Consider the following 12,754-nt stretch of genomic DNA (forward strand, 5'->3'; position numbering starts at 1 on the left):
ATACCACAGTGTTCATTTTGACACTGGTATAATCAGTGACATTACAGTAGTGTCAGTCTACTTTATGTGGATTATACCAGTGTCAGTCTACTTTATGTGGAGTATACCAGTGTCAGTCTACTTTATGTGGATTATACCAGTGTCAGTCTACTTTATGTGGATTATACCAGTGTCAGTCTACTTTATGTGGATTATACCAGTGTCAGTCTACTTTATGTGGATTATACCAGTGTCAGTCTACTTTATGTGGATTATACCAGTGTCAGTCTACTTTATGTGGATTATACCAGTGTCAGTCTACTTTATGTGGATTATACCAGTGTCAATCTACTTTATGTGGATTATACCAGTGTCAGTCTACTTTATGTGGAGTATACCAGTGTCAGTCTACTTTATGTGGATTATACCAGTGTCAGTCTACTTTATGGTGGATTATACCAGTGTCAGTCTACTTTATGTGGATTATACCAGTGTGAGTCTACTTTATGTGGATTATACGAGTATCAGTCTACTTTATGGTGGATTATACCAGTGTCAGTCTACTTTATGTGGATTATACCAGTGTCAGTCTACTTTATGGTGGATTATACCAGTGTCAGTCTACTTTATGTGGATTATACCAGTGTCAGTCTACTTTATGTGGATTATACCAGTGGGAGTCTACTTTATCTGGATTATACGAGTATCAGTCTACTTTATGGTGGATTATGTGGTCGACACGCACTGACATTTTCCACCTTAATCCCATGTACAACGCGCTAACTTTAGGTTTTTGTTTGTCTCGCACCTTAACCCATTTGGGTTACGGTGCAGGGCGGGAACCCCTATTTGTAACTATACCTTTCAGGACGGGAACCCCTTTTGGGGTTCCTGTTGCTATGTGCAGTAGCAACATACATTTGTTGTAATCTTTGAATAAATATTTGAAGTTTTTCATAAAAAGAAGGCATTTTTAGAATCGGCCTCAGGTCTAAATGGGTTAACTATAACGTCCATAAATCTTAACTTGACTGTCATAAGCTGCTACGCTCACGCGCCTTTATATCTTATCTCAGGTACCATGTGTAAATATGTAGATACTTTGTTTGTTTTCTTTGATTGATCTCTCTTCCCCCTTACCCCCCCCCCTCTTCTTCCTCCCTTTCTTTTTTTTATGGACATAACAAAAACAATAGAACTTGCACACAAACTAACACCATAGACATCACGTGCAAATAAGCCAGTGATACTGTAGTTATGTGATGACATCAGTGCAGTGATTGGTAGCAGGATAAACAGGCTCCTTTACAAATATTTGGTTGTATTTCCTTAGCCCATTTAGGCCGGGAACGCATCTGTGTGTCATTTTAAGATTTCTTTGGCCATTCAAAAATAGCAGATCTACAAGCTCATAGCGTGGCACCGAGTGCCGCGCTATGAGCTCGTAGGTCTGCTATTAAAAAAAAGAAATTGTGACAATTTGTGCTAATCTTTAAATATATATATTTTTAAAGCGAACATTTGTAAAATATGTTGTTCCAGGGAGAAGCAAAGATTTGAGTTACAAATGTTCGCTTAAAAATGTATATATTCAAAGATTTGCACACATTTTCACGATTTTTCTCAAAAGCAGATCTACAAGCTCATAGCACTATGAGCTTGTAGATCTGCTGTTTTTGAATAGCCAAAGAAATCTGAAATGACGCAAATGCGTTCCTCGGATTGAATGGGTTAACGTTCTATTTCTGTGACGATGACTATCACTAGTGGCAGCACCAACCGGCTGAACACACCCTTAAAAACACACAGGTCATAAAACCTGGCAACACAATGAGGCCTTTAAGCTCGTAAGCTTGTTTTGAATCCTCGTAGATCATCTGCTACATGACCACGCCCCCATCCACATCAAAGTTCAAATCAAATCAAATTGTATTTATATAGCACCAGTGGTGGAAAAAGTACTCAAATGTTTTACTTAAGTAAAAGTATCAATACTGCAATGTAGAAATACTGTGTTACAGGTGAAAGTCTGGAATTCAAAATGTACTTGAGTAAAAGCAAAAAAGTATTGGTTAAATTTTTTACGATAAAAAAAAAAATAGCAGATCTACAAGCTCATAGCGCGGCACTATGAGCTTGTATATCTGCTATTTCTGAATAGCCAAAGAAATCTAAAATGACACAGATGCGTTCCCGGTCTAAATGGATTAATCTTGGCTAGAAGTCTCTCTGCTGCGTTCACATGGGCAGATTAAAAGAGACAAAGATACTAAAATACACAGCATCTTTGTCACCGTGTCGCTTTGTATCTGTGTTGCTCAACGCGATCGTTGACGTCATCAAACGTGCGGACATCGGAGCTACAGTTGTAGTTTCGTATCTTTGTATCTGGAAGTTGAACCCAGCTCAACTTGAATTTGTATCTTTCTTGCTAGAGCTACAGCTACAAACGTTGGATGTATCTTTGTTTCTTCGTGTCGCTGGTTTCCATTGAAGATGAATGGTATAGCATGTATCTTTTTAGCGGTGCCAGCCTCTCTACATTTGACCGTGTGTGTGTGTCCGTCCGTCCGTCCGTCCGTTTGCGGGCGGCAAAGATGCAACACATGCGCCACTTCAAGACATGCACTCACACACACACACACACACACACACACACACACACACATACACACACACACACACACACACACACACACACACACACACACACACACACACACACACACACACACACACACACATAGAACATGTGGTCCTGCGAGGCGCACCATTGCAACACATTCAGCACTTAAAGACATGCACACACACACACACACACACACACAAGCCAGCACTGCACACAGAGGCTGGCGCGCACGTTTGCACGCACAAACACACACACACACACACACACACACACACACACACACACACACACACACACACACACACACACACACACACACACACACACACACACACACACTAAAACGACCGATCTACAATGTGAGTAAAAATATTTAAAAGTAAATAAAGTGAGTACAAATATTTAAAAGTAAATACCTTGAGTACAAATTCTTAAGAGTACTTAAATTGAGTAAAAATACTTAAAAGTACTCAAAATGAGTAAAAATACATAGTAGTTGAAAAAAAATAGTAAAACATACTTAAAAGTAAATAAAGTGATTACAAATACTTTAAAGTAAACACATTGAGTAACAATACTTAAGAGTACTTAAATTGAGTAAAACTACTCAGTAGTACTTCAAATGAGTAAAAATACTTAAATGTTGTTAAAATTAGTAAAAATACGTAAACGTAGATAAAATGAGTACAAATACTGAAACATAGTTAAAATTAGTAAAAATACTTAAAAGTTGATTAAAAGACTCTTTTAGTACCGCCTCAATATCAGCACCCCCACATCAAACAGAGTAGTACCGTCTGAATGCCAGCGCCCACACATTAAATAGATTTGTACCGCCTGAATGACAGCACACATCATCATCATCACGTCATCAACAGAGTAGGCACCGCTTACTCACACTGGGTGTGATTTTTATCTGCCTGTGTGAACGCACCATTTGACAACAGAGCTAACCTGTTTGTCCAGTTTGAAGGCTCTGCATCAAAAGTGACACCAAGGTCTTTTACAGAGGAGTGCGTGTGCAGAGCTAATAGGTCCTAGGATGACATTAAGGGGTCCTAGGATGACATTAAGGGGTCCTAGGATGACAGGGGGAGGGATGGGAAAGTCGAGGCCGAAAATGATGATTCCTGTCTTATTAAGATTGAGAATATTTGAGCCCATCCAGGATTGATTGTCTGCCAGGCAGTCCTGCAGCAGCTGTAATAGATTGTAATCTAAATTATTGTCTTCTGACTTGAGAGGCAGGTATTTGGATGTCGTCAGCAAAGCAGTGAAATGATATGTTGTGTCTGGATATGATTTCCCCGAGGCAGTGGTGTAAAGTAACTAATTACATTTACTCAAGTACTGTACTGTAATGTACTGGAGTATATCCAATTGTCTATACTTTTACTTGTACTCCACTACATCTCAGAGGCAAATATTGTACTTTTACTCCACTACAATTATTTGAAAACTTTAGTTACTACTAGTTACCTTGCTGATATACATTATTACATTATAAAACATACGTTAACCACTTTAGCCTTATTTTATACCTAGGCTATTTGAAAATAGCCGATCTACAAGCTCACAACGCGTCGCGTTGACAGCTTATAGATCTGCTATTTTCAAACATTTGAGTACTTTAATTTTGGTACTTTAAGTACATTTTAATACCAATACTTTTGTACTTTTACTCAAATAACATTTTGAACACAGGCCTTGTACTTGTAACAGAGTATTTTTATATTGTGGTATTGCTACTTTTACTTATGTAAAATATCTGAGTACTTCTTCCACCACTGGAGGCAGGTAGATTTGGATGTCGTCAGCAAAGCAGTGAAGTGATATGTTGCATCTCGTTACGATTTCCCCTAGAGGGCAGTATGCATAGTAGAAAGAGGATGGGGCCCAGGATCGAACCTTGGGGGACTCCACAGATGAGAGGGGCCTTATAGTTGATGGAAATTCCCCAAGATGAACAGAAAAAAACTCCTGTCAGTTAAATAGGACTTGAAACATTGTAAAGCGGTACTAGTAATGCCTACGCTATGCTCAAGGCGTAGCCACACCCCCATTCCAGATGAACACGCCCCTATCCACTGTCATTTTAGATTTTAGCTTTATACATTTTTCAGAACACTCTTAGGATGTAGAACAGTGGTTTAAAACAGTGCTTCTCAAAAAATAGCAGATCTACAAGCTCGCAGCGCATCACTTCGTGCCACGCTGCAAGCTTTTAGATCTGATATTTTCACAATATTTATCTGTGTAACCGAGTCAAACTAAATGTAATGCCTCAACTCCTACAATTCCATTTGCTTGTCAGGGTGGGGGGTCCCCAGTTCAAATATGATTATTTTGGGGGGTCCCCAGTTCAAATATGATTATTTTGGGGGGTCTCCAGTTCAAATATGATTATTTTGGGGGGTCCCCAGTTCAAATGTGATTATTTTGGGGGGTCTCCAGTTCAAATATGATTATTTTGGGGGGGTCTAAAATATGAAGCAACAATATAAAACCGATCTACAAGCTCACACAGTAGCAACAATGTAAAGCCGATCTACCAGGATATCCTCTCTGGTCAGTAAGAATACATTGAGGACTCTAACAGGAGCCTTCATACAAGGTTACTTCGACTATGCATGCACCTCATGGTACCATAGGACCACAAAGGCCTTAAAAACAAGGCTCCAGACATCCCAAAACAAACTAGTAAGGCTACTTCTTGGCCTTACATCTACAACTCATCTAACCCCTGCTCACTTTGCTAGGGTGGGATGGCTCAGGGGTAGAGGACAGAGTACAGCAACTTGCAATGGGCCTGGTCCACAAGATACGCTACACCACAAAGACACCCATGTACCTGTCACAACTACTTCACAAACGTCAATGATGTCCACAATCACAACACCAGAGGGAGCTTCACTAATCACGTCCAACCCAGATTTGGCACAAACAAGGGGTTACATTTGTTCTCCTGCTATGCCACAAAAATGTGGAATGCCCTACCAACAGTCGTGAAGGAGTGTAAAACCCTAATCTCCTTCAAAACCTTAGAGCACTTACAGGTGGCTGCAATTACGGGTCCATTTGGTTCCATTTGTACACTCTCAGAGTTACACACCACTGACTCTGTTTGACCGGAATGGAACAGAGCCTTCATTAGTATCATTGGTAACACCTGTGAAGGAAGTAAGAAGAGGCCCAATTTTTTTCCAATATGGCTGCATAGAGCCTATTCCAGGCCGACCAGGCCGGTCGTTTAATAATGTATTCTTTTTTTTTCTATATATTTTTTGGGTCTGGGCGGCCCACAAAGTAAATATAACTCATGTAATTGGCCCACTGGCTTGTCTCTCATCTGAAATGGCCAATCCTTGAGTTGCACCGGTAACTCCAGTATTTTATCATTATTGTACATTTTTCATTTCATTATTACAAATAATACAATTGTTTATTTTTATTATAAATAAAAATATACCGCTCATCGGTTAGTATTTGGGACCTCACCGCGCGGCCGGAGGCAAAACATTTCCGGCCTTACTGGCCTCTCTCTATCGGAGATTCCCAAGCTGAATGGGAATTCCCAGGCTGAATGGGGCCCAGCACGTCCCTGCACAGGTGAGACATAAAGGAAAGGAAATCCTCTTAGCAGGAAGTAATTGACCTGAGGAAAGTAACTTATTCATTGTGAAGGAAGTAATCCGTCATAACGAACGTGAAGTCATCCAGTGCAACAGGCCTGATATAAGAGTCTTACTTTGTATGAAGAATAGAGGTATAAAGAAGGAAAAGTACAACTCAAATAATGTAATGTTCCTCATAGGATTAGAGTGGAAAAAACTGTATAGTAACAACATAGCAGCAGATGCTATCGAACAATAATATATAGATATATACAGTGGTGTAAAGTAACTAAGTAGGCCTACTGTACTTTAGGTATTTTTACTTTACTGGAGTATTTCCAATTTTCAGTACTTTTACTTCTACTCCACTACATCTATATTATACTTATTATATAAATATTATACTTTTACTCCACTACAATTATTTGAAAACTTTAGTTACAAGTTACTTTGTAGATTTTGATTATTATTATAACACATACAGTCATTACCCACTTCAGCCCTTTACATTTCGGCCATTTGAAAATAGCAGATCTACAAGCTCACAATGTGTCGCGATGCGACAAATTGTGAGCTTGTAGATCTGTCATTTTCAAAGGATTTTATACATTTGGAAACTTGTGAAATGGGTGCATAATGAGTACTTTTACTTTTAGTACTACTACTAGTAAGTATATTTTGATACCAGTACTTTTGTACTTTTACTCAAGTAAATTTTGAATACTGGTACTTTTACTTGTAACAGAGTATTTCTACATTGCAGTATTGATACTTTTACCTAAGTAAAACGTTTGAGTACTTTTTCCACCACTGGATATATACAGTAGTAACACATAGAACCACAGTTCTTTGTGCAGTTATTTGAATACTGTATTAGTCAGAAAAGTAAACAGTACAAGGTACAGTCAGACATTTAGGCTACAAGGATAACATGCAGGTGAGACATGAAGTAATTGGTCTGAGGAAAGTAATCCATATGAAGGAGGGAAGTCCATCATAACCTAAAGTCATCCAGTATGCACTTTACTCAGGGATCAGTAAGAAAAATATTCAAAGACTACAAGTGATGCACAAAACACAGCTGCCAGGCTCCTGACCCACACCAAGAGAAGTGAGAGCACATTACACCCTTCACTGGTTACCTGTGAGTTTTAGAATTGATTTAAAGATTTTACTGCTTGTTTTTAAAGGCCTAGATCAGGGATGATGCAACTTTGATGATGGAGAGGGCCACTATATTTCCACACTCACTCCAGAACAGGGGGCCACATGTCATATACTGTCGGGCAGACATATCTTATCTCTGTGTTTTAACTTTTTCCGTAATTAATGCCGTACTTCGTCATTCTATATCACACAAAAGTAGCACAAATAGCCTAGAATCTACAAGCTCAAAACGCATTGCAGATCTACAATTTTGAGCTTGTAGATCTGCTATTTTTGAATTTTTTTTTATGTAATCCTGAAAAAAAAATGCTATTTTTGGGGGAATCCTGAAAAGTAAAACTTTTATTTAATTTCAAATGCATTTAGTACTTGTGTTAACTTTATGAACAAAATACAAACACATTGGACATAAAAAAGACAATACAATTTGAATACTAGTCATTAAGCTACTAATATAGACAGAAGTAATTAAAGTGGGTCATGTTTCGAATTGTAACCGCTGAAATCAATAATAAATCAGTATTCCGATATTAACCTGCGGGCCGTATTAAGTGAAGGTGGGGGCCGCATGTGACCCCTGGGCCGCCAGTTGTCCATGTATGCCATAGATGGTCAGGCTCCTGCGTATATCTGTGACCTTTTAACTCCTTGTAAGCCAGGCCGCTGCCTGAGATCATCCAGCAGGGGGCGCTATTGAAGGTACCAAAGTCTCCCCTTGTCACAAAGGGCCGTTCGGGCCCCTCGGCTGTGAAACTCACTGCCTGGGGGCCTCGGGCAGGCAAACTCAGTGTCCTCCTCCAAATCTCTCCTAAAAACTCACCTCTATCGCACAGCTTTTTCTTAAATTATGAACTGTTGTACTATCTATACAATTCATTTCTGTATATTAACTGTTGTTATTGTAAAGCACTTTGTAAGTTGTTTTTGAAAGGTGCTATATACATAGATAAAGTTATTATGACAGAAAAGGTGGTGTTCAGGTGATCTGCAAACCACTGTCACTGTTAATATATTGATACAGGCAGGCAGGCAGGCAGGAAGGAGAAAGAGAGACAGACAGACAGACAGGCTGGCTGACAGACAGACAGACAGACAGACAGACAGACAGACAGACAGACAGACAGACAGACAGACAGACAGACAGACAGACAGAAAGCCTGTTTGCATGAGGCAGTTCTTATAACATTTTCACCTTTAAGAAAAGGTTAAAAGAACACCTTATGCAAACAAGCCTGTACTAATCCCTAGACGCACAATGTTTAATGTGTTATAAGTCATTTAGTTTGAGATTATAGTGATTGTAAAGTTGATGTAATGAATGTTTCGCACTCAAATGTTTTAATTATGTAAAATTATGAATTCTGCAATGTAGAAATACATGTAAAGGTCCGGAATTCAAAATTTACTTGAGTAAAAGTACAAAAGTATTGGTATCAAAATGTACTAAAAGTACCAAAAGTAGAAAGTACTCATTATAAAGAATGTCCCATTTCACAAGTTTTCAAATGTATTAAATGTATAAAAATCGTTTGAAAATAGCAGATCTACAAGCTCACAATGCGTCGCATCGTGACCCATTGTGAGCTTGTAGATCGGCTATTTTCAAATGGTCGAAATGTATATAGGCCTGAATTTGCTTAATGTACGTTTTGTAATAATAATCAAAATCTACAAAGTAACTAGTAACAAAAGTTTTAGAATAATTGTATTGGAGCAAAAGTGTAATATTTGCCTCTGAGATGTAGTGGAATAGAAGTAAAAGTACTGGAAATTGGAAATACTCCAGTTAAGTAAAAGTACCTCAAAATAAAAAAAGTAAATTAAGTACAGTACTTGAGTAAATGTTGAGTAAAAGTTACTTTACACCACTGACAGACAGACAGACAGACAGACAGACAGACAGACAGACAGACAGACAGACAGGTGTGACTTACCTCAGTAGATTAGTTCTGACCATGATGAACCAGCAGATGAAATCCAGCAGATCCAACACATTACCTACCTACCATGCTATCTACTTATCTCTCTCTCTATCTATCTATATGTCCAATGTATCGTCCAACACATTACCTGCCTACAGTAGGCTACCATACTATCTGTCTGTCAGGCTGTCCTCACTTAACATCATAAATATGAGCATACACACGCATCAATGGGAGGAGACAGAGAGAGAGAGAGGGAGGGGAGGGTGGAGTCAATAAAAGAGGAACACGTTATACATATGAAATATGAGAGAGAGAGAGAGAGAGAGAGAGAGAGAGAGAGAGAGAGAGAGAGAGAGAGAGAGAGAGAGAGAGCAGTGGTGGAAAGTAACTAAGTACATTTACTCTACTGTACTGTACAATTTTGAGGAACTTTTACTTTAATGTAGTATATTTAAAGTTCAATACTTTGACTTCTACTCCACTACATCTCAAAGGAAAATATTGTACTTTTGCTCCACTACAATTATTTGAAAACTTTACTTTAGTTACTTACTACTTTTCAGATATACATTATTATATGATAATACATTAACCACTTTAGCCTTGTTTTATATATAGGCCATTTGAAAATAGCCGATCTACAAGCTCACACCGCGTCGCATCGTGACGCGTTGTGAGCTTGTAGATCTGCTATTTTCAAACATTAAAGTACTTTTACTTTTGGTATATTTTGTAAATAAGTATATGTTAATGCCAATATGTTTGTACTTTTACTCAAGTAACATTTTGAACACGGGCCTTATACTTGTAACAGAATATTTCTACATTGCAGTATTGATAGTTTTACTATAGAAAGAGAGAGAGAGAGAGAGAGAGAGAGAGAGAGAGAGAGAGAGAGAGAGAGAGAGAGAGAGAGAGAGAGAGAGAGAGAGAGAGAGAGAGAGAGAGAGAGAGAGAGAGAGAGTGAGCTTGTAGATCGGCTATTTTCAAATAGCCTATGTATAAAATAGGGCTTAAGTGGTTAATGCTTGTTTCATAATATAATAATTTATATCTGAAAAGTAACTTGTAACTAAAGTTTTCCAATAATAGTAGTGGAGTAAAAGTACAATATTTGCCTCTGAGATGTAGTGGAGTAGAAGTAAAAGTACAGACAATAGGAAATACTCCAGTAAAGTTACTTACTTTACACCACTGGTCTTAATGAGTGCAAAGCTCTCTTCTCTGCCTCGACTAAATTAAATGTAATTGGTAAATATCAACTAAAATAAGATTGAAATAAAGTACTCACATGTTATTGCAGATTTCATCTTGACTGACTGACTGACTGAAACTGACTGATTAAGCACTGTGTGGTTTGACATATAGACCCTTTTGCTTCTTGTGAGCTGAAGAGCACCATTTCCTGTATAGGACGCTCAACCACACACCAGAGAGAGAGAGGGGTAACTAGGTTAAAAAGTAACCACAATCTACAATGTATTCATTTATCAGACACTCTTTATCCAGAGTGACTTACAGTAAGTAAAAAAATACTTGTGTTGTTTTGAATGTGTTGTGTTACAAGTTCTTTTGGGGGTACAGTATTTTTTTTATGTCTTTAGGAATTTTGAGCATAAGGGTAATAAAGTCACCACAGATCCTTTGATTTAGGGTTGATTTTAATAACGGTTTGTGTGGAAGAATTGCTGAAAAGAATGACACATTGTCCGATGTCATAACCCATGGCAAAGTTGATTACTATTGAGGTAAAGATGACAATATTGGGGAATATGCAAAAAGGGGGTGCATTTTTGGTACAAATAATGGCTATACATCATTTGGAAAGGTTTTGTGCGTGTATTTCTTGACTTGGTGTTGTTCACACATGTGTGCTGTGTATCTGGGAAGCATTTATTGACAGCCTACACAACCTACTGAGGACTTTAAGAACATCACACATCATTATACAAAAATGGCCGGTCGGTGGACCGTAATGACCTTAATGACCTCTTAATGACCTTAATGTTTTATATATAGGCCATTTGAAAATAGCCGATCTACAAGCTCACACCGCGTCGCATCGTGACGCGTTGTGAGCTTGTAGATCTGCTATTTTCAAACATTAAAGTACTTTTACTTTTGGTATATTTTGTAAATAAGTATATGTTAATGCCAATATGTTTGTACTTTTACTCAAGTAACATTTTGAACACGGGCCTTATACTTGTAACAGAATATTTCTACATTGCAGTATTGATAGTTTTACTATAGAAAGAGAGAGAGAGAGAGAGAGAGAGAGAGAGAGAGAGAGAGAGAGAGAGAGAGAGAGAGAGAGAGAGAGAGAGAGAGAGAGAGAGAGAGAGTGAGCTTGTAGATCGGCTATTTTCAAATAGCCTATGTATAAAATAGGGCTTAAGTGGTTAATGCTTGTTTCATAATATAATAATTTATATCTGAAAAGTAACTTGTAACTAAAGTTTTCCAATAATAGTAGTGGAGTAAAAGTACAATATTTGCCTCTGAGATGTAGTGGAGTAGAAGTAAAAGTACAGACAATAGGAAATACTCCAGTAAAGTTACTTACTTTACACCACTGGTCTTAATGAGTGCAAAGCTCTCTTCTCTGCCTCGACTAAATTAAATGTAATTGGTAAATATCAACTAAAATAAGATTGAAATAAAGTACTCACATGTTATTGCAGATTTCATCTTGACTGACTGACTGACTGACTGAAACTGACTGATTAAGCACTGTGTGGTTTGACATATAGACCCTTTTGCTTCTTGTGAGCTGAAGAGCACCATTTCCTGTATAGGACGCTCAACCACACACCAGAGAGAGAGAGGGGTAACTAGGTTAAAAAGTAACCACAATCTACAATGTATTCATTTATCAGACACTCTTTATCCAGAGTGACTTACAGTAAGTAAAAAAATACTTGTGTTGTTTTGAATGTGTTGTGTTACAAGTTCTTTTGGGGGTACAGTATTTTTTTTATGTCTTTAGGAATTTTGAGCATAAGGGTAATAAAGTCACCACAGATCCTTTGATTTAGGGTTGATTTTAATAACGGTTTGTGTGGAAGAATTGCTGAAAAGAATGACACATTGTCCGATGTCATAACCCATGGCAAAGTTGATTACTATTGAGGTAAAGATGACAATATTGGGGAATATGCAAAAAGGGGGTGCATTTTTGGTACAAATAATGGCTATACATCATTTGGAAAGGTTTTGTGCGTGTATTTCTTGACTTGGTGTTGTTCACACATGTGTGCTGTGTATCTGGGAAGCATTTATTGACAGCCTACACAACCTACTGAGGACTTTAAGAACATCACACATCATTATACAAAAATGGCCGGTCGGTGGACCGTAATGACCTTAATGACCTCTTAATGACCTTAATGACCTCTTAATGACCTCTCACTCTGTGGACCTTAATGACCGAGTGAATT

The 12,754-nt window shown here is 38.1% G+C and overlaps 1 protein-coding gene across 2 annotated transcripts in view; it reads right to left on the minus strand.

The window, feature by feature from the left end:
• The window catches only part of LOC308101729 (beta-1,4-mannosyl-glycoprotein 4-beta-N-acetylglucosaminyltransferase-like), a 42,693-nt gene extending 33,189 nt beyond the window's left edge, over positions 1-9,504 (minus strand). For both annotated transcript variants that reach the window (XM_080451188.1, XM_080451187.1), the window contains exon 1: positions 9,324-9,504. In XM_080451188.1, the coding sequence (XP_080307314.1) occupies positions 9,324-9,346 (23 nt within the window). In that variant the 5' untranslated portion in view covers positions 9,347-9,504. The remainder of the gene's footprint in view (positions 1-9,323) is intronic.
• Between the last annotated feature and the right edge of the window lie 3,250 nt (positions 9,505-12,754).

Source organism: Gymnoscopelus braueri (genome assembly GCF_963280865.1).
Source record: "Gymnoscopelus braueri genome assembly, chromosome: 15".
NCBI classification, from domain to species: Eukaryota; Metazoa; Chordata; class Actinopteri; order Myctophiformes; family Myctophidae; genus Gymnoscopelus; species Gymnoscopelus braueri.